Source organism: Pleurodeles waltl, chromosome 10 (assembly GCF_031143425.1).
Source record: "Pleurodeles waltl isolate 20211129_DDA chromosome 10, aPleWal1.hap1.20221129, whole genome shotgun sequence".
Classification (NCBI taxonomy): Eukaryota; Metazoa; Chordata; class Amphibia; order Caudata; family Salamandridae; genus Pleurodeles; species Pleurodeles waltl.
The window spans coordinates 252,764,585-252,790,100 of record NC_090449.1 but is presented as its reverse complement, the minus strand read 5'-3'; the positions used below and the strand labels follow the sequence as shown (position 1 = coordinate 252,790,100).

The window sequence follows — 25,516 nt, the reverse complement described above, 5'->3', positions numbered from 1 at the left end:
CAAATCAGTAGTTGTGAAGAAGCAAAGGACAATGAAAATGGACAAGAAAATCTGGGACAATATTTGCATTTAGTTGGACTAAAACTTTTTTTTAAATGCCATAGACAAGCATGGGGGCAATACTTGAAGATAAGCACAAAGTAGTAACACAGAATGGCAATCTATATGACAGCATGAAAAGGGGTTGTAAAAAGGAGGGAAAGACGTGTGACTGCGCAGACATCATTTTACAGATTACGTATATGCAATCTAATAAATAGAACTGGCTGAAGAAAGAAGGGAGTCATAGGTGGTCCTCTCTGGGGGTTTAGATGCTGAGTAATCGAGCTGAAGGGGCTGGGGCTTTGAAGCACCTGAACTTGATAATGTCTCCACGTAGTTTGGGGGCAAAGAAATGCTTAATAATAGCGTAATGCAGTGCTCTTTTAAGACACAAATCTGCAAAGGATTGGAGTGGTAGACAGCTGGGGTGCTGTGTACCACTCTGAAGACCAGGTTAAACTTTAAACAGTGCCATGTGTTTGAATGGTGTCAGATGGCAATAGGGAGATGATGTCAGAGAGAATAAAGTGCACTCTGTAGTGAAGGTGATGATAGAAGAATCGGAGAAGAGGAGTGGTGCGGTTGGTCGCTTTAGAGGCTATTGCCATAATTAAGAATAATGACAACCGAGTAAATCAGGGATATAGCAGTATGAACAAGAAGAGTGAGAATTGTTTTCAATAGTCAATAAATGAAACTCAGCTTTAGTTGGGGCAGAAGTGAAAGATCCCAGACTTGTGCTGGAACCACATTACACAGACTCCTGTACCACAGTTTTATGGATGGTTTCTTCGCCGAGCTTTCTTTTCATGCATCAGGGTTGGAAAAATAATATAAGCTTCTTTGAGAGACTTTATTTTATAACCGCTCTATTCAGGGAATGATCCAACGGCCTACAGTAACTCATTCAATACTCAAGTATTAGAACGCTAAAGGCCATGTTACACCAAGACCTAAAGATAAAAGAAATAAAAGAAAGAGAAATGCAGGTTGTAGTCAATCATACCAATGACAAAGATGCAGGTGTGCTGCAAGTCAGACAGGGTGTCAAGGCCACACGCAAGCAGTCCATTTCAGATGTGGGGGAACAACCAAAGACCCTATCCCCCATCATCTATATCCTTGTTTGTTCAATATTCTACCTTTTTGTGTCATTATTTTCGAGTCTTATCTTGCACCTCAAATACTTTGGCCAAATCTCCTCAATCCTCACCTGGAGAGGACCATCACACTGCAGTTCTGAGTTCATGCAAAGTCTTGTTTAACTGCAAAGACAGTGGTCTTTAAAATCAATTACTGCACCAGTAGCAGAAACTTCTTTCATGTACACCCCCCCCGCCTACCCCCCCCATTATGTACAGGGTTGTTTTACCTGATTACCAGAAGTGACTCAATTCTAATCAATGGAACCAAAATCCAACTCAAAACTAGGACCTCGCACTTGGACTTAAGCAACAAAAAAAGGATGACCCAGACTGCGGGCGACTTCTTACCTGTTTTCCATTTCCCAATTCCAGAAATACAGCAGCCATTTATATTGCTGGATCCCAACATAAATCGCATCTAACCTGCGCCATCTCCTTTAATTCCTGTACAGAAAGTACACACAGCCAGCAGAACGCTCTGCCTTTTCATGCTTTGAACCATCCATGTGGCTCTTCCAAAGCACCTCAATCCTTACCTGTAATATACCCAGCTATTCCAGTCCCAGGACCAGCCTGAGCAGAGCTGGCAATCACCAGATAGTTTTCCAAAATGGATAGTCTCGCCAGGAATTGGTCTCAGCCCTCTGTAGTCATCACACGTCTGGTTCCTCCGAAGTGGCACCCAGATCTTCAAGGCTGGACTGCCAGTACATTAAATTAATATCTTAAGTCTGCTTTTCATCACAAATGATCAGCCTTTCAGGACACACTTTGCAGACAAAAGACACACGGTGTCAAATTGCAGGCTGAATATCCTCCTCTGAACATGTCCCTATCCGCACTGGGACAATTTCCCCAATGAGTCAAATGCTATATAAATAAGAAAGATAAATAAGAATAGGGAATGTTTCAATTCCTTTACCTCGTGTTGCCTCTTCTGGAAGGTTTCTGCCATGGTTGAGGAATGTACCTTATTCAACTGCACCACCACCTCAGACCTGTAGTCAAACAGCAAGGACTGGTGGGGCAAGGGAAGGCAGAGAAGGGTGGTGGAGACAGAAACCTACAGAACTGCTTTACATTGAATAACTTTACTACCTGGAACTCAAAACGTAAAGGACTAGCTGACTTACACTTACCCGTACCACCTACCTGCTCGCTGGCCTTTATTTTATTTACACCTCTGAAACCAAAGGGCACAGAAAACAAGTACAAACTGGTGAGATGTGTCAACACTTGTATTTTGTCCCTGTTGTGAACCTTACCTCTCATCCAGCTCCTCCATTCTGCTCTTGGCAGTGTTGGCATTTGTTTCCCGTGTAATCTTCTGTAGCAGATAAAACGTCTGCTGAAACATGCGCAGGAGGTACTCCTCAAATTCAAGGGGCACACAGTTCTTGGACATAAGTTCATTTATGCAGGACATTGCCAGTACACCAAGCTTGCCACGCTCCTGTTGCCACGGGCAAGTCTGGCTACTGCCATTGACAGCTGTTGCCATCTTGCGGGCACGGGTGTCACAGCCGAAACGAGCAAAGTGGAAAATGGTGGTGAGCAGGGAAGGGGTGATGCTGGCTGAAAGTGGGATCCAGCTAAAGAGGTGAGCCAGACACTCGAGAACTAGTGAGCAGACAAACTCACTCTCAGCATCCAAGATGGGGATTGGCTGATTCAATAATTTGGCTATGCTGGGTGTCTGCAGCAGGCTATTCAAAAGCTCTCCTAAAAAAAAAACACAAAAAATAAGCTCAGCAGAGTCTATGTAAAACAATTAGGTTACTGTGAAACCAATATAAATATTTTCTCAACGTAAGTATAACTGTGTATGTTAATATCTACAACCATCTATGGCTTGTTTTGCTTTCTGTACCACCAGATGTTTGGCTTCATAGTTGATGTCTCAGTGGTTTCACTGAAAAACAATAGAGCTTTGTGGAAAGCAAATAATACGCACATGAATGTATATATGCCAGCCACACACCTTTTTGCATCATGGTGGATTGATTTGTACCAAACAAAACTCTGAGCATCCCATCCTATTTATAATTATGTTGTCCCTGCCTCTGGTGCTTCATGGTGTAACCCATCCCCACAGCAGATGGATCTGGCTGCCACAGTTCAACCTAAGTGACCTGTAAGAATCCTTCAAAATGGGAGCTTCTAGAAAAAGCACAGATCTTACTTAGATGTCAAGATGTTTCAAGATTTATCGAATCCAAGGAAACATTTCACTGTTGTAATTAGCAGCACCTGACTATTTAGAATGACACAAAAGTCAGTCAGGGAATCTTGAGAGTGTATAAACTGCCCCATCTCTAAATTATGCAAAAAAGATTACTCCTCTGGCTATTGTTTCAATTAGCATACATTTCAGTTTCAGAAATTCCAGAAATGTCGACCATTTCGAAAATGTATTACTGCTCAAAGTATTAACTTTAGGACTGAGTTTTTTTGTTAATTAGCCAGATGTTTACTGATAAGAGTAGTATTCCCTAGAGTTACTTAAAAGGGCGTATTCTTTGCGGACATTCATTACACTGAGATTTAGTTTTCCCCACTGTGTTAAACCCAAAAAAATGCAGCAACTAAAACTTTTAAAAGTGCACTTTAGGATTATGAATAATAAGCAAGTAAAGAAATTCCTCCACTTGAGGCGATGTCAGATTTTATAATTGGGATACCTTTTGACCAAGCTACAATCTTGCCCCTAATGAAGGTAATAAGATTACAACTAGAAAAGTAAAACCTCTCAGCAGTCTATCCCCTATATCCGCATCTGTGCTCCTGATACTATTCTAGCATTCATCAAAGGGTGTCTTTACTTGTCAATTGATTACAGGTTCCAGATCTCTCCTATCCAACACCCTGAACAAATGTTTCGCACAAGCAGTGCTTCCGCTTGCCATATCAACCCATTTATCACAAACTTTCTACCTTCTGCGCATTCTTACCGTTCCTCCGTTTTACTATCTCCATTTGTTTTCACTAACGTACACGCTACTTACCTAAGGTAACAAAATATTTGGTAGAGACATTTTCTAGTTGCAGATTCCTTACCTTTGAATTTCCCCAGGCGTCAGCCTGGATCCGGAGAATTTTTCTTCGAGCAGTACCTCTGCACGCGGTCAGGTGGCGTCTGTCGACTCCGCAGGTGTCGTTGGCGTCGTGCTCACTGTGATGACATCACAGTCGTATATAGGCGCCACCCCGGCACACGGACGTCAGTTTCTTTTCACGACTTTCCACGCCAGTAGCGCGGAGCCATGCAGAACACTGAGAATGGTGCGTCAAAACTAGGGCCCTCAAGGGAAATTTCATGTCCCTAGAAATCAGTTTGCAGTGCGGGGATGGTGGGCGGGTCGGTAAGGAATCTGCAACTAGAATATGTCTCTACCAGATATTTTGTTACCAAATGTAAGTAACTTGTACATCTGATAGAGACTTCTAGTTGTAGATTCCTTACCTTTGAATAGATATCCAAGCAATATCATCCCTGGTGGTGGGCCTGCGAACCAAGATCACACCAAAAAGTCCTGCAGGACCGAACTGCCAAAGTAGCCATCCCCTCTGAACTGATTGTCCAGGCAGTAGTGCTTCGTAAAAGTATGCAGAGATGCCCATGTTGCTGCCTGACAAATATCCAGGTCTGGAACGCCCGTGCTAGCGCTGTAGAAGCAGCAGTATTTCTGGTGGAGTGAGTTTGCAAACATTCAGGAGGTTGCTTTTTAGCCAGAGCGTAACACATTTTGATGCATAAGAGTACCCATCTTAAAATGGTCCTCTTCTGCACTGCCTTCCCCTTCTTTGCACCCACATATCCCACAAAAAAGTTGTCTTTGGTACGATCAAGATAGAACGCCAACCCTCTTTTTGGGTCCAGACGGTGTAGTGTCTCCTCTTCATGAGAGGGATGTAGGGGTGCATAAAAGGTAGGCAAGGTGATTGACTGTCCAACATGGAAGGGTGTCACTACCTTAGGTAGAAAAGAAGCTCTCGTGCGAAGCACCGCTTTATCAGGATGTATGGCAAGAAAGGGTGGCTTAGATAATAGAACCTGGAGTTCACTAACTCTGCAGGCAGAAGTGATGGATACTAGAAAGACAGTCTTTATAGTTAAGAGCCTTAGAGGAAAGTTGTGAAGCTGTTCAAATGGGGTACACATAAGGTAAGTTAAGACCAGGTTGAGATCCCATTGGGGCATGATGAATGGGATAGAAGGAACGAGATGTGTGAGGCCTTTAAGAAACTCCCAACTATGGGAGATTTAAACAGGGAAGGCTGATCAGGTAACCTTAAGAAAGCAGAGATAACAGAAAGGTATCACTTAAGAGTGCCCAAGGTGGAACCCTGCCGGGCAAGGGAAAGAATAAAGAGAAGAACTTGAGAGATGAGCAGATAGAGGATCGACAGACTTGTTGATGCATCATGCCACAAATTTCTTCCAACGACAAAACGTATACAGTTTTGATTGAGGGACGCCTGGCTGCCAATCAGACTTCGGGTGGCAAGTCGAAAGACGTCACCTGTCACTGCTCAATCTCCACGCAAGAAGTCGCAGAGTTGGCAGGTTCGGATGGAGGACCTTCCCCTGCTGCTGCGACAGAAGGTCCTCCCGAAGAGGCAGTCTGATCGGAGGAGCTATGGCCATGTTCAAAAGCTCTGGATACCAGACTCTGCGTGCACAGTCCAGAGCCACCAGTATTACTTGGGCCCGGTCTTGCCTGATCTTCTTCGGAACTCTGGGCAGAAGTGGTATTGGCGGGAAGGTGTACAGGAGGCCTGAATTCCACTCACAATGAAAAGCGTCACCTTGGAAGCTCCAACGCGCAAAACAGCTGACATTGCATGTTCTCAACGGAGGCGAACAAGCCTAACCAAGGTTCTCCCCACTGCAGGAAGAGCCCTTACGCCACCTCTGGATGGAGACGCCATTCGTGGTCGCCATGCATCGTCAGCTGAGTTCGCCTGCTCTGGCATTCAAGGAGCCTGCCAGGTGTTGAACCACCAGGGAAATGCCCTGATGTTCCAGCCAAGCCCTGAGACGAAGGGCCTCTTGACAGAGTCCATGACCCCGCTCCGCCTTGTTTGTTGCAATACCACATGGCGGTGGTGTTGTATGAACACCTGCACTGCTTTACACCTGCACTGTTTTCCCCTTGAGGGAGGAAAGAAATGCTTTCAATGCTAGTCGAATCGCTCAGAGCTCCAGATGATTGATATGGAGTCCGGTTTCCGCTGGAGACCAGATGCCTCTGATCTCTGCCTGTCACGTGGTCACTTCATCCCAGAAGTGACGCATCTGTCATGACCGTAAGATCTGGTTGGGGAAAGGAGAGGGATTTGCCCTTGACCCAATCCTGATTCGTTAACCACCACTACAGGTCTTTCGCACCGATGAAAGGGAGCGTCTGAGAAGGAGTCAGGTGTGACTTCAGCACATTGATAGTGAACCCCAGCGAATGCAAAAGGTTTGCCGTAGCTTGGTGGTAGGAGACGACTGTCTGGGGCGATTTTATCTTCAACAGGCAATCGTCGAGGTAGGCGAAGAATGGGACCCCTAACCTGCGCAGATGAGCTGCCACCACTACCATCACCTTCGTGAACACCCAAGGGGCATTGTTAAGGCCAAGGGCGAGCACAGTAAACTGAAAGTGCTCGTGACCTACCACGAATCATAGGTAACGCCAGTGGGCCGGCAAGACGGGAATGTGGAAGTATGCGTCTTGTAAGCCCAACACTACCATCCAGTCCCCAGGATCCAGGGCAGATAGGACCTGAGCCAATGTCAACATTTTGAACTTCTCCTTTTTTAGGAAGAGATTGAGGGACTGAAGATCTGATATAGATCGAAGACCTTTGTCCTTTTTCGGAAACAAAAAGTAGCGGGAATAGCAACCGTGACCTACTTCTGGCAACGGAACCCTCTCTATAGCTCCTGTGGCCAAAAGGGCTTGGACTTCCTCGTGGAGAAGCACTGTATGATCCTCCGATATCTGACTGTAGGAAGGTGTCACGGCTGGAGGAGATGACTCGAAGGGGAGGGAGTAGCCCCTTCGGACAATTTGGAGTACCCACTTGTCCGAGGTAATGGCTTGCCATTGGGGCAGGTGATCGCATATCCTGCCACCTACTGGCTCCTGATGTACTTGCAGACTAGGAAGGCTTGGAGGCTGAGAAGGGGGTGGGGGTGGACTGGGCGACCCGTGGCTCCCTGATCCCTGGGGACGTGGGATCCCACGGCCACGCAGAGGCTGTACAGCATGCGCAAGTCTGTGGCCAGGGGAAAAAGGATGCGGTTGGGTGCCCCTTCCGTAGCCACAAAAGGGGCAAAAGGCGGACTTGCTGGGGTCTAGGTGCGGGCACGAGGCCTAGGGACCGGGCCGTGGCTAGGGAATCCTTAAAGCGATCAAGTGCCGAATCCGCCTTGCCTCCGAAGAGACGTGTGCCATCAAAGGGCATGTCCATCAAGGATTGCTGGACATCCCCCGAAAAGCCAAACGTTCTCAGCCAGACGTGGCATTGAGATGCCACTGTCAATGCAACCGATCTGCCTGGAGAGTCGGTCGTATCCAGTCAACAACGAATCATGAACTTAGCTGCATCCCTCCCATCTGTTATGGCTTGGGAAAGGACAGTCCGGGCCTCCTCCGGAACTGCAGGCAGCACTTGCGCGACTGTATCCCAGAGAGTATTAGAATAGCGGCCCAAAATGCATGCAGTGTTCACAGACCGCAGTGCTAGACTGTTGGAAAAAAACAACTTCTTCCCCAAATTATCCAGTCTTTTTGATTCCTTATCCGGGGGTGCGGCAGGGATTGCGCCAGATGAAGAAGAAGCCTGGATGACAAGGCTCTCAGGCGTGGGGTGTTGGGTCAGGAATTTCAGGTCTGACGGCGCAGGCCGATGGCAGCTGGCAATCGTCCTATTCACAGGAGCTCCTGTGCTGGGCCTAGACCAGGTACCCAAAAGGAGGCCTGTCAGTGCTTTATTAAAGGGTAAAAGGGGTTTGGAAGGGGAAGACCCCGGCTGAAGCACGTCGGTTAGGATGTTAGGCCTAACCTCCACAGAAGGAAGCTCAAGGTCCAGGACCTCAGCCGCCCTTCTCACCACCGTAGAGTAAAAAGCACCCTCCTCTGAAACCACGCTAGGAGAAGAGAGCATACTAGTGTCATGGGAGGTGGCAGGACCACTGGCATCTCCCAAATCCTGCATTCAGTCCATTTGTGGGTCAAGCTTGTATTCTAAAGCGTCCAGCAACCCCTCCATACTCTCCCCGTATCCAAACCCACAAGAATAAGGGTCTGGATCAATCCTGCGCCCCCAGGAGGGCCCATAGAGAACGGAACTGGCGTTGATCAACGTTGTTCCGGCTCGGGGTCGTCCGGTATGAGGATGGGATCGAAGTTGATTGTGGGCCCAACCGACGTCGGGAGCGTCGACGTCTGACCACTCGCCAAGGAAGGTCGCCAAGGCACAACCGGCGTCAGGACGGATCCACGATTGGATCCGGAGGGGCCCTCCCGGAGCCAAAGCCGACGGCTTTGAAACCAAAGGGACCCCAACAAACTCACCTGTGCCCGAAGGCTCCGAAGGTGGGTCGGACCACCCAAAAATGAGGCGCATGACCTCGTAAAATTCTTTACGTTGGACGGCGGCTCCAGCAAGCGGACCCAGAAGAAGGCTCTGTTGACAGAGGCCTAGAGCATTGATGCTCTTCCCACGTCGTATTATCCGATCGACGGGGTGAAGTCGAAGAACGCTTGTCCTTCTTCGACGACCTCTGTTTGTGACCCGAATGTCCCATTGACTTGGAAGACGAAGAGTGGCGGTGACTCCGCGCCCGGTCTCGAGACCTTCCTCTTCATGAACACCGTAGAGTCGAGTGTTGGGACACCATGAGCTTTAGGGACCGCTCCCTCATAGCCTTTGGGTTCATGGCCACACTCGGAGCATGATTTCGGGTCGTGATCGCGCTCCAGACACCATAACCACACGAGGTGCGGATCCGTCACTGACATAGTTCGGTGACAGGAGTCGCAGGGTTTGAATCCAGTCTTGCTTGCTGGACATCCCTCGACGCATCCACGAACTCGTCAAAAATACGACAAAAATGTCGACGTAGTAAAAAAATTACTGAGGTGGCTCTTCTCCGGATCTGCGCGTAGGCTGGCACGGAAGGAAAAGAACTGACATCAGCGTGCCGGGGTGGCACCTATATACGACTGCGATGTCATCACGGCGAGCACACCACCAACGACGCCTGCGGAGTCGACCGACGCCACCTGATGGCACGCACAGGTATTGCTCGAAGAAAAAATCTACGGATCCAGTCTGACGCCTGGGAAAATTCAAAGTTAAGGAATCTGCAAATAGAAGTCTTTATCAGATTAGATCTTTTGAAGTGCTAGGCTGACTATAGTGTATTATTGTCTCCTGGTCTACTTTTTTGCCCTCACCCTGTTCCTCCCTTCATCAAAACATCTGTTTATTAATCACTTCTTTTGTGTCTGGGGTGTTGTAAGGAAATGCCTCCTTGGCATGGTTACCCCCTGACTTTTTGCCTTTGCTGATGCCAAGTTATGATTTGAAAGTGTGCTGAGGCCTGCTAACCAGGCCCCAGCACCAGTGTTCTTTCCCTAAAACTGTACCTTTGTTTCAACAATTGGTACACACTGGCATCCAGGTAAGTCCCTTGTAACTGGTACCCCTGGTACCAAGGGCCCTGATGCCAGGGAAGGTCTCTAAGGGCTGCAGCATGTCTTATGCCACCCTGGGGACCCCTCACTCAGCACAAACACACTGCTTGCCAGCTTGTGTATGCTGGTGGGGAGAAAATGACTAAGTCGACATGGCACTCCCCTCAGGGTGCCATGCCAACCTCACACTGCCTATGGCATAGATAAGTCACCCCTCTAGCAGGCCTTACAGCCCTAAGGCAGGGTGCACTATACCATAGGTGAGGGCATAGGTGCATGAGCACTATGCCCCTACAGTGTCTAAGCAAAACCTTAGACATTGTAAGTGCAGATTAGCCATAAGAGTAAATGGTCTGGGAGTCTGTCATACACGAACTCCACAGCACCATAATGGCTACACTGAAAACTGGGAAGTTTAGTATCAAACTTCTCAGCACAATAAATGCACACTGATGCCAGTGTACATTTTATTGTGAAATACACCCCAGAGGGCATCTTAGAGATGCCCGCTGAAAACATACCCGACTTCCAGTGTGGGCTGACTAGTTTTGCCAGCCTGCCACACACCAGACATGTTGCTGGCCACATGGGGAGAGTGCCTTTGTCACTCTGTGGCTAGTAACAAAGCCTGCACTGGGTGGAGGTGCTTCTCACCTCCCCCGGCAGGAGCGGTAACACCTGGCGGTGAGCCTCAAACGCTCACCCCCTTTGTTACAGCGCCAAAGGGCATTCCAGCTAGTGGAGATGCCCGCCCCCTCCGTCCACGGCCCCACTTTTGGCGGCAAGGACTGAGGAGATAATGAGAAAAACAAGGAGGAGTCACTGGCCAGTCAGGACAACCCCTAAGGTGTCCTGAGCTGAGGTGACTGACTTTTAGAAATCCTCCATCTTGCAGATGGAGGATTCCCCCAAAAGGATTAGGGATGTGCCCCCTCCCCTCAGGGAGGAGGCACAAAGAAGGTGTAGCCACCCTCAGGGCTAGTAGCCATTGGCTACTAACCCCCCAGACCTAAACACACCGCTAAATTGATTATTTAGGGGCCCCCAGAACCAAGCAAGATAGATTCCTGCAACCTGAAGACGAAGGAGGACTGCTGACCTGAAAGCCCTGCAGAGAAGGCGGAGACACACCAACTGCTTTGGCCCCAGCCCTACCGGCCTGTCTCCCCACTTCAAGAAAAACTGCAACAGCGGCGCGTTCCCCAGGGTCCAGCGACCTCTGAAGCCTCAGAGGACTACCCTGCATCTAAAAGGACCAAGAACTCCAGAGGACAGCGGCTCTGCTCCAAAGAAACAACTTTGCAACAAAGAAACAACTTTTAAAGGACTGCACGTTTCCCGCCGGAAGCGTGAGACTTTCCACTCTGCACCCGACCCCCCCCGGCTCAACCTGTGAAGAAACAACACTACACGGAGGACTCCCCGGCGACTGCGACCCTGTGAGTAGCCACAGTTGACCCCCCTGAGCCCCCCCAGCGACGCCTGCAGATGGAATCCAGAGGCTCCCCCTGACCGCGACTGCCTGCTTCTAAGAACCCGACGCCTGGTAAAGACACTGCACCCGCAGCCCCCAGGACCTGAAGTATCCGACCTCCAGTGCAGGAGCGACCCCCAGATGGCCCTCTCCTTGCCCAGGTGGTGGCTACCCCAAGGAGCCCCCCCACCCCCCTTGCCTGCCTGCTTCGCTGAAGAGACCCCTGGGTCTCCCATTGAACTCCATTGCAAACTGTTGCACTCTGCACCCGGCCGCCCGTGCCGCTGAGGGTGTACTTTTTGTGCTGACTGATGTCCCCCCCCCCCCCCCGGTGCCCTACAAAACCCCCCTGGTCTGCCCTCCAAAAGACACGGGTACCTACCTGCTGGCAGACTGGAACCGGGGCACCCCCTTCTCCATTGAAGCCTATGTGTTTTGGGCACCACTTTGACCTCTGCACCTGACCGGCCCTGAGCTGCTGGTGTGGTAACTTTGGGGTTGCCCTGAACCCCCAATGGTGGGCTACCTCGGACCCAACTTTGAACCCTGTAGGTGGTTTACTTACCTGCAAAACTAACAAATACTTACCTCCCCCAGGAACTGTTGAAATTTGCACTGTGTCTAGTTTTAAAATAGCTTATTGCCATTTTTGCCAAAACTGTACATGCTATTTTGCGGATTCAAATTTCCTATGATACCTAAGTGAAGTACCTTTCATTTGAAGTATTGATTGTAAATCTTGAACCTGTGGTTCTTAAAATAAACTAAGAAAATATATTTTTCTATACAAAAGCCTATTGGCCTGGAATTGTCTTTGAGTGTGTGTTCCTCATTTATTGCCTGTGTGTGTACAACAAATGCTTAACACTACCCTCTGATAAGCCTACTGCTCGACCACACTACCACAAAATAGAGCATTAGAATTATCTCTTTTTGCCACTATCTTACCTCTAAGGGGAACCCTTGGACTCTGTGCACACTATTTCTTACTTTGAAATAGTACATACAGAGCCAACTTCCTACAGGTGTCATTTCCAACTACACTCCCATTGTAATCAACAGTGACTACAGAAACTTATGTCTATCTTTTCCTTCCCAAATCTTAGTGCTTCTTAACCCTTCACCCACCGGTAGCCATAAATGTTTATGTTGGCTCTTACACAATCTATCTTATAAGCATAAGTAGACAGTCAAGCATATCCTCGCCTACATAAACATTATTACACGTATATAACTGAAATCCTTGTTACCGTTCTTAAATGTACTAAATATTCGTACATTTGCGATGTGAAATTTGCCATCTTATCCTCTTGAGACAGATTCCTATTTGATGAATTTGCACCCCTTCCAGGGCTTGCATTAGCGTATAATTTACAAAGACTATATCTACAATATAAATATTCAGCAATATACCTATAATTTATTTCCTCACACTTTTTGCTGATGAAACAATGTCACTACCCTACAGATATAAACACAGTTGAGGTACAACTAAAAACAAAAAGATTTTTTTTATAATCACCAATAGACTTTCACCTAACCGCCCGGGGCTCAGTCATCTCTTTTCTTCCATTCTCATCAGTTATGCTATTAAAGCTTCAGTATACTCTGGGTTTAAATGCCAATTGATCATTGATAAAATGAGAAACTTTCTGCAACTTTGCTTTTTCATAAGTACTGAAAACTACTTTGTAGTCAGCTGAAGAAACCGTCAAAACATCAAGTTCTGCCGGCTTTAAAAAGGTTCTTAACTGTCTCATTTGACCATGATATTATGTCATACCTGCCTCTTTATGTCCCTAATACATGCATGCTATAATTAGACATGTATATACCAACATTTACCTGGCAACTGACCGTGGCCCCGATATGGGTATTTCAGTTTCCAAACTGAAAGCACTAACAGTGGGATTTAAAATCAGTAAATGAGTGCCACCATTACTTTATAAAGAGTAAAAAAACAAGTGTGCAAGAAAGCAGGCTCGTATTTTTTTAGACAAACTTTATCAAATCTCTGGAGAGAATATACTATGCTCTTAATGTACATTTAGAGTGTTCATTTCATTTCAGCTTCTTAAATCACCCACTTAGGATAGAGGAAGACAGCACTCTTAAAAAAAGAGCAATCAAAAGGAAACAGCATGCAAGTTACATTATTTAATCTTAAAATAGAGGGTCCACTATTGCTAGGTGATGGTCTCTTAGTTGCTAAGAATCTCCTGATTTTGATACCAGATGGATAACACAGCAATTTTCATTACATTCTGTATATTCTTATTCCACCCCAGCATGTCTACAGTGAAGTCAGGTAATCACCAGACAGAAACAAGCAAGTAAGGGTAGTCAGTGTCAGATAACCTGTGTTTTATATTGAAGGGAGCAGAGTGTTGTTCCCTAAGGCATCATCAACATGAATCTCTCATTTAACCTCTTTAATGCGGGCATCGGCCACTGCCCGACACCCACACTACCTCCCTGGTGCGGGTCACGACCAGTGGCCGACACCAGAGAGGGGGTTCGAAAATCCTATGGTGCATCGCACCCGAGGATTTTCTTTTTTTTTTTTTTTTTTTACCCCTGGGAGACACGGAAGAGCATCCGCGTCTCCTCCCGCCCCCCTGTGACGATCGAGGGCCAGGAAACGCCACTAGACACCAGGGATTTCACTTGGGGGGGGCGGGGGGGGGGTCGGCCCCCCTAGGAAAACTGGCCGCCCCCCCCCCCCGCCAGGTCCATATTTTTAAATTTAAATCTTTGGGCCCCCCTCGCGCCACCCCCAGGGGCTAATTTAAAAAAAAAAAAAAAAAAAAAAAAAAAAGAAATTGACAGGGGGTCGCCCATAGGCAGGGCGACTCCCTGTGGGGGCAATTTTTTTTTATTTTTTTTTATTTTTTTTTTATTTTTTTTTAGTAGTTGTAGGGTTTCCCTGGGGGCCATTTTGCCCCAAGGAAATCCTACAACTACCAAAAAAATATATATATATGTATATGGAAAATGTCACTTACCCAGTGTACATCTGTTCGTGGCATGAGTCGCTGCAGATTCACATGCTGTGCACAGTCCGCCGTCTGGTGTTGGGCTCGGAGTGTTACAAGTTGTTTTTCTTCGAAGAAGTCTTTTCGAGTCACGAGACCGAGGGACTCCTCCCCTTTCGGTTCCATTGCGCATGGGCGTCGACTCCATCTTAGATTGTTTTCCCCGCAGAGGGTGAGGTAGGAGTTGTGTATATTAGTAATAGTGCGCCCATGCAATGGAATGAATACTTATGTACATAATAAAGGTTTAAAGTAATATATTTACAAATGTACAATTGTTTAAGATCTACTTCTAAACGGCTACAGGCTCCCGGGGAGGCGGGTGGGCGCATGTGAATCTGCAGCGACTCATGCCACAAACAGATGTACACTGGGTAAGTGACATTTTCAGTTCGATGGCATGTGTAGCTGCAGATACACATGCTGTGCATAGACTAGTAAGCAGTTATCTCCCCAAAAGCGGTGGTTCAGCCTGTAGGAGTTGAAGTAGTTTGAAATAATGTTCTTAGTACAGCCTGCCCTACTGTGGCTTGTTGTGCAGTGAACACATCTACACAGTAGTGCTTGGTAAATGTATGATGCGTAGACCAGGTTGCTGCCTTACATATTTCATTCATTGGAATATTCCCTAGAAAGGCCATGGTAGCTCCTTTCTTTCTGGTTGAGTGTGCCTTTGGTGTAATAGGCAGCTCTCTTTTTGCCTTAAGATAGCAGGTTTGAATACACTTAACTATCCACCTAGCAATGCCTTGTTTTGAAATTGGATTCCCTGTATGAGGTTTTTGAAAGGCAATAGTTGTTTTGTCTTCCTAATTTGTTTTGTTCTGTCAATGTAGTACATTAGTGCGCTCTTGATGTCTAATGTATGTAGTGCTCTTTCAGCTACCGAATCTGGCTGTGGGAAGAACACTGGTAATTCTACTGTTTGATTCAAGTGGAACGGTGAGATAACCTTCGGTAAGAATTTTGGATTTGTTCTTAGAACTACCTTATTCTTGTGTATTTGAATAAATGGTTCTTGTATGGTAAATGCCTGAATCTCACTCACTCTTCTTAGAGATGTGATGGCAATGAGAAATGCAACTTTCCACGTTAAGTATTGCATTTCACAGGAATGCATGGGTTCGAAAGGCGGACCCATGAGCCTTGTTAAGACAATGTTGAGGTTCCATGAAGGAACAGGTGGTGTCCTTGGTGGTATAATTCTCTTTAGGCCTTCAATAAACGCTTTAATGACAGGTATTCTAAATAGGGAAGTTGAATGAGTAGTCTGCAGGTAAGCAGATATTGCGGTGAGATGTATCTTTATGGAAGAGAAAGCTAGATTTGATTTTTGCAAATGTAGTAAATATCCTACTACATTTTTTGGAGATGCGTGCAATGGTTGAATTTGATTATCATGGCAGTAACAAACAAATCTTTTCCATTTATTTGCATAGCAGTGTCTAGTGGAAGGTTTTCTAGCTTGTTTTATGACCTCCATACACTCTTGTGCGAGGTCTAAGTGTCCGAATCCTAGGATTTCAGGAGCCAAATTGCTAGATTCAGCGATGCTGGGTTTGGATGCCTGATCTTTTGTTTGTGTTGTGTTAACAGATCTGGTCTGTTGGGTAGCTTGACATGAGGTACTACTGACAGGTCTAGTAGTGTTGTGTACCAAGGTTGTCTTGTCCATGTTGGTGCTATTAGTATGAGTTTGAGTTTGTTTTGACTCAATCTGTTTACTAGATATGGAAGGAGAGGGAGAGGGGGAAAAGCGTACGCAAATATCCCTGACCAGTTCATCCATAGAGCATTGCCTTGGGATCGCTGGTGTGGGTACCTGGATGCGAAGTTTTGGCATTTTGAGTTTTCTTCTGTTGCAAATAGGTCTATTTGGGGTGTTCCCCAAATTTGAAAGTAAGTGTTCAGTATTTGGGGGTGAATTTCCCATTCGTGGATTTGTTGGTGATCTCGAGAGAGATTGTCTGCTAGCTGGTTTTGGATCCCTGGAATAAATTGTGCTATTAGGCGAATGTGGTTGTGAATCGCCCAATGCCATATTTTTTGTGTTAGGAGACACAACTGTGTTGAGTGTGTCCCCCCTTGTTTGTTTAAGTAATACATTGTTGTCATGTTGTCTGTTTTGACAAGAATGTATTTGTGGATTATCATGGGCTGAAATGCTTTCAGCGCTAGAAATACTGCTAACAGTTCTAGGTGATTTATGTGAAACTGTCTTTGATGTATGTCCCATTGTCCTTGGATGCTGTGTTGATTGAGGTGTGCTCCCCACCCTGTCATGGAAGCATTGGTTGTTATGACGTATTGTGGCACTGGGTCTTGGAAAGGCCGCCCTTTGTTTAAATTTGTACTGTTCCACCATAGAAGCGAGATGTATGTTTGGCGGTCTATCAACACCAGATCTAGAAGTTGACCCTGTGCATGTGACCATTGTGATGCTAGGCACTGTTGTAAGGGCCGCATGTGCAATCTTGCGTTTGGGACAATGGCTATGCATGAAGACATCATGCCTAGGAGTTTTAATACCATTTTTGCTTGTATCTTTTGTGTTGGATACATGGCCTGTATTACATTGTGAAATGTTTGAACCCTTTGTGGACTTGGAGTGGCTATCCCTTCTGTTGTGTTGATTGTCGCTCCTAAGTATTGCTGTGTTTGGCACGGCAAAAGGTGTGACTTTGCATAGTTGGAGAAACCTAGCTTGTGAAGGGTCTGTATGACATACTTTGTGTGATCTGAACACTTTGTTAGCGTGTTGGTTTTGATTAACCAGTCGTCTAAGTAAGGGAACACGTGTATTTGCTGCCTTCTGATATGTGCAGCTACTACTGCTAGGCATTTTGTAAAGACTCTTGGCGCGGTTGTTATTCCGAATGGCAACACTTTGAATTGGTAATGTATTCCTTTGAATACGAACCTTAGGTATTTCCTGTGTGAAGGATGTATCGGTATATGGAAATACACATCTTTTAGGTCTAATGTTGTCATGTAGTCTTGTTGTTTGAGCAGTGGGATCACGTCTTGTAATGTGACCATGTGAAAGTGGTCTGATTTGATGTAGGTATTTAGTGTTCTGAGATCTAGTATTGGTCTCAGAGTTTTGTCCTTTTTTGGTATTAGAAAGTACAGTGAGTAAGCTCCTGTGTTTTTCTGTGGACTTGGTACTAATTCTATTGCGTCCTTTTGCAGTAATGCTTGAACTTCTAGTCCTAGAAGATCTATATGCTGTTTTGACATATTGTGTGTTTTCGGTGGGACGTTTGGAGGGAATTGGAGAAATTCTATGCAATAACCATGCTGGATAATTGCTAAGACCCAAGTGTCTGTTGTTATTTCCTCCCAAGATTTGTAGAACTGGCTTAGTCTTCCCCCCACTGGTGTTGTGTGAAGGGGTTGTGTGACTTGTGAGTCACTGTTTATTTTGAGGGGTTTTGGGACCTTGAAATTTTACCCGATTTCTTGGGAATTGGCCTCCTCTGTATTGTCCCCGAAAACCTCCCCTTTGATATTGTCCCTGGTAGGTAGGTGGTCTTGTTTGTGAGGTGTTGGTTTCTGTGGGTTGACCTCGAAACCCTCCCCTAAAAGGTGTTTTCCGAAATGTGCCTCTGCTCTGCGGGGAGTACAGTGCGCCCATGGCTTTGGCTGTATCGGTGTCCTTTTTTAGTTTTTCAATGGCAGTGTCCACCTCTGACCCAAACAATTGCTGTTCATTAAACGGCATATTGAGCACAGCCTGTTGTATTTCAGGTTTGAACCCAGATGTGCGCAGCCATGCGTGTGTCCTTATTGTGACTGCAGTGTTTATTGTCCGTGCAGCTGTATCCGCTGCATCCATGGAAGACCGTATCTGATTGTTCGAGATACTTTGTCCCTTTTCCACCACCTGTTGCGCTCTTTTTGGGAGCTCTTTGGGTAGGTGTTCGATGAGATGTTGCATTTCATCCCAATGAGCCCTGTCGTATCTCGCCAAGAGTGCTTGCGAGTTGGCGATACGCCACTGATTTGCTGCTTGTGCTGCAACCCTTTTTCCAGCTGCATCAAATTTGCGGCTCTCCTTGTCTGGAGGTGGTGCGTCGCCTGATGTATGCGAGTTAGCTCTCTTACGAGCTGCCCCCACAACTACTGAGTCCGGTGTCAGTTGTGTCGTAATAAATATAGGGTCTGTGGGTGGCGCCTTATATTTTTTCTCCACCCTTGGAGTTATAGGTCTGCTTTTAACTGGCTCCTGAAATATTTGTTTTGAGTGCCATAGCATTCCCGGGAGCATGGGAAGGCTTTGATAATGGCTATGGGTGGAGGACAGGGTGTTAAAGAGGAAGTCATCCTCAATAGGCTCCGAATGTAGTGATACATTATGGAATTCGGCTGCCCTAGCGACCACCTGTGCATATGAGGTACTGTCCTCAGGTGGTGACGGTTTAGTTGGGTATGACTCTGGGCTATTGTCTGATACTGGGGCGTCGTAGAGGTCCCATGCATCTGGATCATCCTGGCTCATTGTGGTATGAGCTGGCGAGTGTGTTAATGGTGGAGTTTGCGCCGGTGATGCATGAGTTGATGGTGGTGGAGAAGGTAGTGGAGTTACTTTCTTCACCACCTTTGCTTGTGGTTGCTTGTCTCCTTGTTGGAAGGCAAGTTTCCTTTTGAGTGTGATTGGGGGAAGAGTTCTGATCCTTCCAGTATCTTTTTGAATAAAGAGCCGCTTTTGCGTGTGGTCTGGCTCTATTGTTTGTAATTCCTCTTCAAATCTGTGTTTTTTCATTTGAGAGGACAGTCCTTGTTCCTCTGAGTAGGAACTGCTTCTCGGTTCGGATGCCGGTTGTTTCGGCACCGAAACCTTTTCTCCTGATTTTTTCGGCTCCGACAAAATCTTTTTTCTTTTCTGCGTCGTGCCCTCTCGGTGCCGACCAATCTCGGTGCCGCTGTCTCGGTGCAGAATGCTGTCTGCGCCACTCTCTCGGGCTCGAGAGTGCTGCGTGCCTGTATCTCGACCGGAGTCGGATGACTTCGGCACCAGCCCGCCCTTTTTCGGTGCCGATGGACGGTCACCTACTTTTTGGGTTAAGCCATGGCCTGTTGGCGGTGGCGTCCCCTGGGCTTTGTCAGTCTTTTTGTGAGCTTTTTGTTTCGACGTCTTACTCACAGTTGACGTTTCTTCGGCGTCGAGTTCTTCGGAATCCGACTCTTGGATGGAGAAAGTTTCTTCTTCTTCCTCCTCGAACCGTTGTTGTCCTGTCGGCGTGGACGCCATCTGCAATCTCCTGGCTCTTCGGTCTCTGAGCGTTTTCCTCGACCGAAAGGCGCGACAGGCCTCGCACGTATTCTCCTTGTGCTCGGGGGACAGGCACAAGTTACAGACCAAATGTTGATCCGTATAAGGATATTTATTATGGCATTTAGGACAGAATCGGAACGGGGTCCGTTCCATCAGTCTTGTAGTCACACGCGGTCGGGCCGACCAGGCCCCGACGGGGGATCGAAATTACCCCGAAGGGCCACCGGAGCTCTTCAAGAATCGGTGTTGATGTGTGCTAACTAACCCGATACCGAACGAAACAATACCGACGATTTTTTCTGAGATTCTAACTAACTTTCCGACCCGAAACATGGAGCGAAAAGGAACACGTCCGAACCCGATGGCGGAAAAAAAACAATCTAAGATGGAGTCGACGCCCATGCGCAATGGAACCGAAAGGGGAGGAGTCCCTCGGTCTCGTGACTCGAAAAGACTTCTTCGAAGAAAAACAACTTGTAACACTCCGAGCCCAACACCAGACGGCGGACTGTGCACAGCATGTGTATCTGCAGCTACACATGCCATCGAACATAAATATATATATATATATATATATATATATATATATATCTCAATCCATGTAGATAGATATGTCTATCTACACGGTTATATCTATAGATATATATATATATATATATATATATATATCTATATATAGATATAGATATATATGGAAAATGTCACTTACCCAGTGTACATCTGTTCGTGGCATGAGACGCTTCAGATTCACATGCTGTGCATTATCCTGCCATCTAGTGTTGGGCTCGGAGTGTTACAAGTTGTTTTTCTTCGAAGAAGTCTTTTCGAGTCACGAGACCGAGGGACTCCTCCCTTTCGGCTCCATGGCGCATGGGCGTCGACTCCATCTTAGATTGTTTTCCCCGCAGAGGGTGAGGTAGGAGTTGTGTATATAGTAAAAGTGCCCATGCAATGGAGTGAGTATGTATACATAATGTGTATCAAAATAGTTTATATTTACAAATTTACAAATGTACAAGTTTCATCAACTTATAACGGCTACACGCTCCCGGGGAGGCGGGAGGGCGCATGTGAATCTGCAGCGTCTCATGCCACGAACAGATGTACACTGGGTAAGTGACATTTTCCGTTCTATGGCATGTGTAGCTGAAGATACACATGCTGTGCATAGACTAGTAAGCAGTTATCTCCCCAAAAGCGGTGGCTTAGCCTGTAGGAGTTGAAGTTGTCTGAAATAATGTTCGTAATACAGCCTGTCCTACTGTGGCTTGTTGTGTTGTTAACACATCTACACAGTAATGTTTTGTGAATGTATGAGGCGTAGACCATGTGGCTGCCTTACAGATTTCTGTCATAGGTATATTTCCTAGAAAGGCCATTGTGGCACCTTTCTTCCTAGTGGAGTGCGCCTTTGGCATAACGGGTAGATCTCTTTTTGCTTTAATATAGCAGGTCTGAATACATTTCACTATCCATCTGGCAATGCATTTTTGGATATTGGATTTCCTGCATGAGGTTTTTGGAAGGCTACAAACAATTGTTTTGTTTTACAAAATTGTTTTGTTCTGTCAATGTAATACATTAGTGCTCTTTTAATGTCTAACGTATGTAAGGCTCTTTCAGCTACTGAGTCTGGTTGTGGAAAAAAGACTGGGAGTTCCACTGTTTGGTTTAGGTGGAACAGTGATATAACTTTTGGTAAGAACTTGGGATTTGTACGGAGAACCACTTTATGTTTGTGTATTTGTATAAAGGGTTCTTGTATAGTAAATGCTTGTATTTCACTTACTCTTCTAAGAGATGTGATAGCTATTAGGAAGGCTACTTTCCAGGTTAAGTATTGCATCTCACAAGAGTGCATGGGTTCAAATGGTGGACCCATGAGTCGTGTTAATACAATATTGAGGTTCCACGAGGGAACTGGTGGTGTTCTTGGGGGTATGATTCTTTTTAAACCCTCCATAAATGCTTTGATGACTGGGATTCTAAAGAGTGATGTTGAATGTGTAATCTGCAGATAGGCAGATATTGCTGTGAGATGTATTTTAATGGAAGAAAAAGCTAGATTAGATTTTTGTAAGTGTAATAAGTAGCTTACTATGTTTTTTGCGGAAGCATGTAGTGGTTGGATTTGATTATTATGGCAGTAATAGACAAATCTTTTCCATTTATTTGCGTAACAATGTCTTGTAGTTGGTTTTCTAGCTTGTTTAATGACCTCCATACATTCTTGTGTAAGGTCTAAATGCCCAAATTCTAAGACTTCAGGAGCCAGATTGCTAGATTGAGCAATGCTGGATTCGGGTGTCTGATCTGTTGTTTGTGTTGAGTTAACAGATCTGGTCTGTTTGGTAGTTTGATATTAGGTACTACTGACAGGTCTAGTAGTGTTGTATACCATGGTTGGCGAGCCCAGGTTTGTGCTATTAGTATTAGTTTGAGTTTGTTTTGACTCAATTTGTTTACCAGATACGGAAGGAGTGGGAGAGGGGGGAAAAGTGTAAGCAAATATCCCTGACCAACTCATACATAACGCATTGCCCTTGGAGTGAGGGTGTGGATACCTGGACGTGAAGTTTTGGCATTTTGCGTTTTCTTTTGTTGCGAATAGGTCTATTTGTGGTGTTCCCCAGCTTCGAAAGTAAGTTTGTAGTATCTGGGGATGAATTTCCCATTCGTGTGTTTGTTGGTGATCTCGACTGAGATTGTCGGCTAACTGGTTTTGAATTCCTGGGATGTACTGTGCTATTAGGTGAATGTGATTGTGAATCGCCCAATGCCAAATATTTTGTTTTAAGAGAGACAGTTGTGATGAGTGTGTCCCTCCCTGTTTGTTTAGGTAATACATTGTTGTCATGTTGTCTGTTTTGACAAGAATGTGTTTGTGGGCTATTAGCGGTTGAAATGCTTTTTAATGCTAGAAACACCGCTAACAGCTCTAAATGGTTTATATGCAATTGCCTTTGTTGAACGTCCCATTGTCCCTGTATGCTGTGTTGGTTGAGGTGTGCCCCCCCACCCTATCATGGAAGCATCTGTTGTGATCACGTATTGAGGCACTGGGTCTTGGAATGGCCACCCTTGGTTTAAATTTATAGGATTCCACCATTGAAGGGAGGAGGGTGTTTGGCGGTCTATCAACACTAGATCTTGAAGTTGACCCTGTGCTTGTGTCCATTGGGTTGCTAGGCACTGTTTTAAGGGCCGCATGTGTAGTCTTGCGTTTGGGACAATGGCTATGCATGAAGACATCATGCCTAGGAGTTTCATTACAAACCTCACTTGATAGTGTTGGTTTGGGTGCATGTTTAGAATAACATTTTGGAAGGCTTGTACCCTTTGTGGACTTGGAGTGGCAATCCCTTTTTGTGTGTTGATTGTTGCTCCTAGGTATTGTTGTATTTGACACGGATGTAGATGTGATTTTTGGTAGTTTATAGAGAACCCTAACTTGTGAAGGGTTTCTATGACGTAGTTTGTGTGTAGAAGACACTGTTGCTGAGTGCTGGTTTTTATTAACCAATCGTCCAAGTAAGGGAATACATGCATGTGGTGTCTTCTGATGTGAGCAACTACTACTGCAAGACATTTTGTGAATACCCTTGGGGCTGTCGTGATGTCGAACAGTAGCACTTTGAATTGGTAATGCACGCCTTGGATTACGAACCTTAAGTATTTCCTGTGGGAAGGATGTATAGGTATGTGGAAATAAGCATCTTTGAGATCTAATGTTGACATGTAGTCCTGTTGTTTGAGCAAGGGAATCACGTCTTGGAGTGTCACCATGTGAAAATGATCTGATTTGATGTAATGATTTAGTGTTCTGAGGTCTATTACGGGTCTCAGTGTTTTGTCCTTTTTTGGAATTAGGAAATACAGCGAGTAAACACCTGTTCCTTTTTGATGGTTGGGTACTAGTTCTATTGCTTCCTTTTGTAATAATGCTTGGACTTCTAGTTGTAACAGATCTAAGTGTTGTTTGGACATGCTGTGTGCTCTTGGAGGCACATCTGGTGGCAAATGAAGGAATTCTATGCAATAACCATGTTGGATAATGGTCCGTAGTTATGTGTTCCCAGTTGTGGTAATAATCTGTGAGCCTCCCCCCCACTGGTGTTGTCTGTTGGGGGTTTGTGACGTTGGAGTCACTGTTTAGTTTGTGGAGTTTTTGGGCTTTGGAATTTCCCTCTTGTTTTAAGGAACTGTCCACCCCTATATTGTCCCCGAAAACCTCCTCTCGGATATTGGCCCTGGTATGTGGGTCTGACTTGTGAGGTGGAAGGCTCTGTGGTCTGGGCCCGAAACCCCCCTCTAAAGTGCGGCTTCCTAAAAGTGCCTCTGCTCTGTGGGGAGTAGTGCGCGCCCATGGCTTTGGCCGTGTCAGTGTCTTTCTTCTGTTTGTCTATCGCTGTATCCACCTCCGGCCCAAACAATTGTTGTCCGTTGAAAGGCATATTCAGCACAGCCTGCTGGATTTCTGGCTTAAATCCGGAGGTACGTAGCGAATGGTTACCGTTGTGTTTACTATCCTGGCCGCCGTGTCTGCTGAGTCCATAGCTGACCTTATTTGGTTGTTGGAGATAGTTTGGCCCTCCTCAACAACCTGTTTGGCACGTTTCTGGAACTCTTTGGGAAGGTGTTGAATGAAATGTTGCATTTCGTCCCAATGTGCCCTGTCATATCTTGCCAGTAGAGCTTGCGAATTGGCGATTCGCCATTGATTGGCTGCCTGTGCTGCCACCCTTTTGCCTGCTGCATCGAATTTCCGACTTTCTTTGTCGGGTGGTGGTGCGTCTCCAGAAGTTTGTGAGTTTGCCCTTTTCCGGGCTGCTCCTACTACCACCGAATCAGGAGTTAACTGTTGTGTAATGTACACAGGGTCCGTAGGGGGAGGTTTATATTTCTTCTCCACCCTAGGTGTGATGGCTCTGCTCTTGACTGGGTCTTGAAACACCTGTTTGGCGTGTTTTAACATGCCTGGTAACATTGGCAAACTTTGGTATTGGCTGTGCGTAGATGACAGGGTATTGAACAAGAAGTCATCTTCTATGGGCTCTGAATGCAATGCTACGTTATGAAAAGTAGCTGCCCTGGAAACCACCTGCATGTAAGCAGTACTGTCCTCCGGTGGTGATGGCCTTGCCGGGTAGCAATCCGGACTATTATCTGAGACCGGTGCATCATACAAATACCATGCATCCGGGTCATCCTGGCTCATCCCTGTGTGTGTTGGTGACTGCATCATTGGGGGTGTTGCTACTGGGGACAGTTGTGGCGAGTGCAGTGGCGATGGCTGTGGAGAAAACTGTGGTGGTGTTTTTTCTTTAGCCACTTTTGCTTTTGGTTGCATTTCCGCCTCATGGAATGCAAGCTTCCGCTTCATCTTTATTGGAGAAGAGTTATGATTTTCCCAGTGTCTTTTGTATATGGAGCCTCCTCTGGGTATGGTCTGGCTCTCGCATGCCCAGTTTTTGTTCAAACCTGTGGCCTTGTAATTGTGAGGAAAGGCCCTGTTAGTCTGTATAGGAGCTGTGTTTCGGCTCCGAGGCTGCATGTTTCGGCACCAAAACCTTTTCGGCAGTCTTTTTCGGTTACGAGGAAACCTTTTTGGCCTTCGGGGAGCCAATCTCTCGTGTCGAGTCTGTTCGGAGCCGGTATCTCGACCGGAGTCGGATGTCTTCGGCTGCTGGGAGGCCTTTTTCGGTGCCGATGTTTGGTCACCGTGTTTTCGGGTAAAGCCATGGCCTGTTGGCGGTGGAGTCCCCTGGGCCTTCATGATTTTCGAGTGAGTTTTTGCCGGGGCTGGTTTACTCACGGTTTGTTGCCTCGTTGGCTGCTCACTCTCG

General features: G+C 46.2%; 1 protein-coding gene across 3 annotated transcripts in view; it reads right to left on the bottom strand.

Annotated features, from left to right (window-relative positions):
- XPO6 (exportin 6) overlaps window positions 1–25,516 on the bottom strand; it is a 621,317-nt gene that overhangs the window by 435,696 nt on the left and 160,105 nt on the right. For all 3 annotated transcript variants that reach the window (XM_069210348.1, XM_069210346.1, XM_069210347.1), the window contains one exon: window positions 2,453–2,909. In XM_069210348.1, the coding sequence (XP_069066449.1) occupies window positions 2,453–2,909 (457 nt within the window). The remainder of the gene's footprint in view (window positions 1–2,452; window positions 2,910–25,516) is intronic.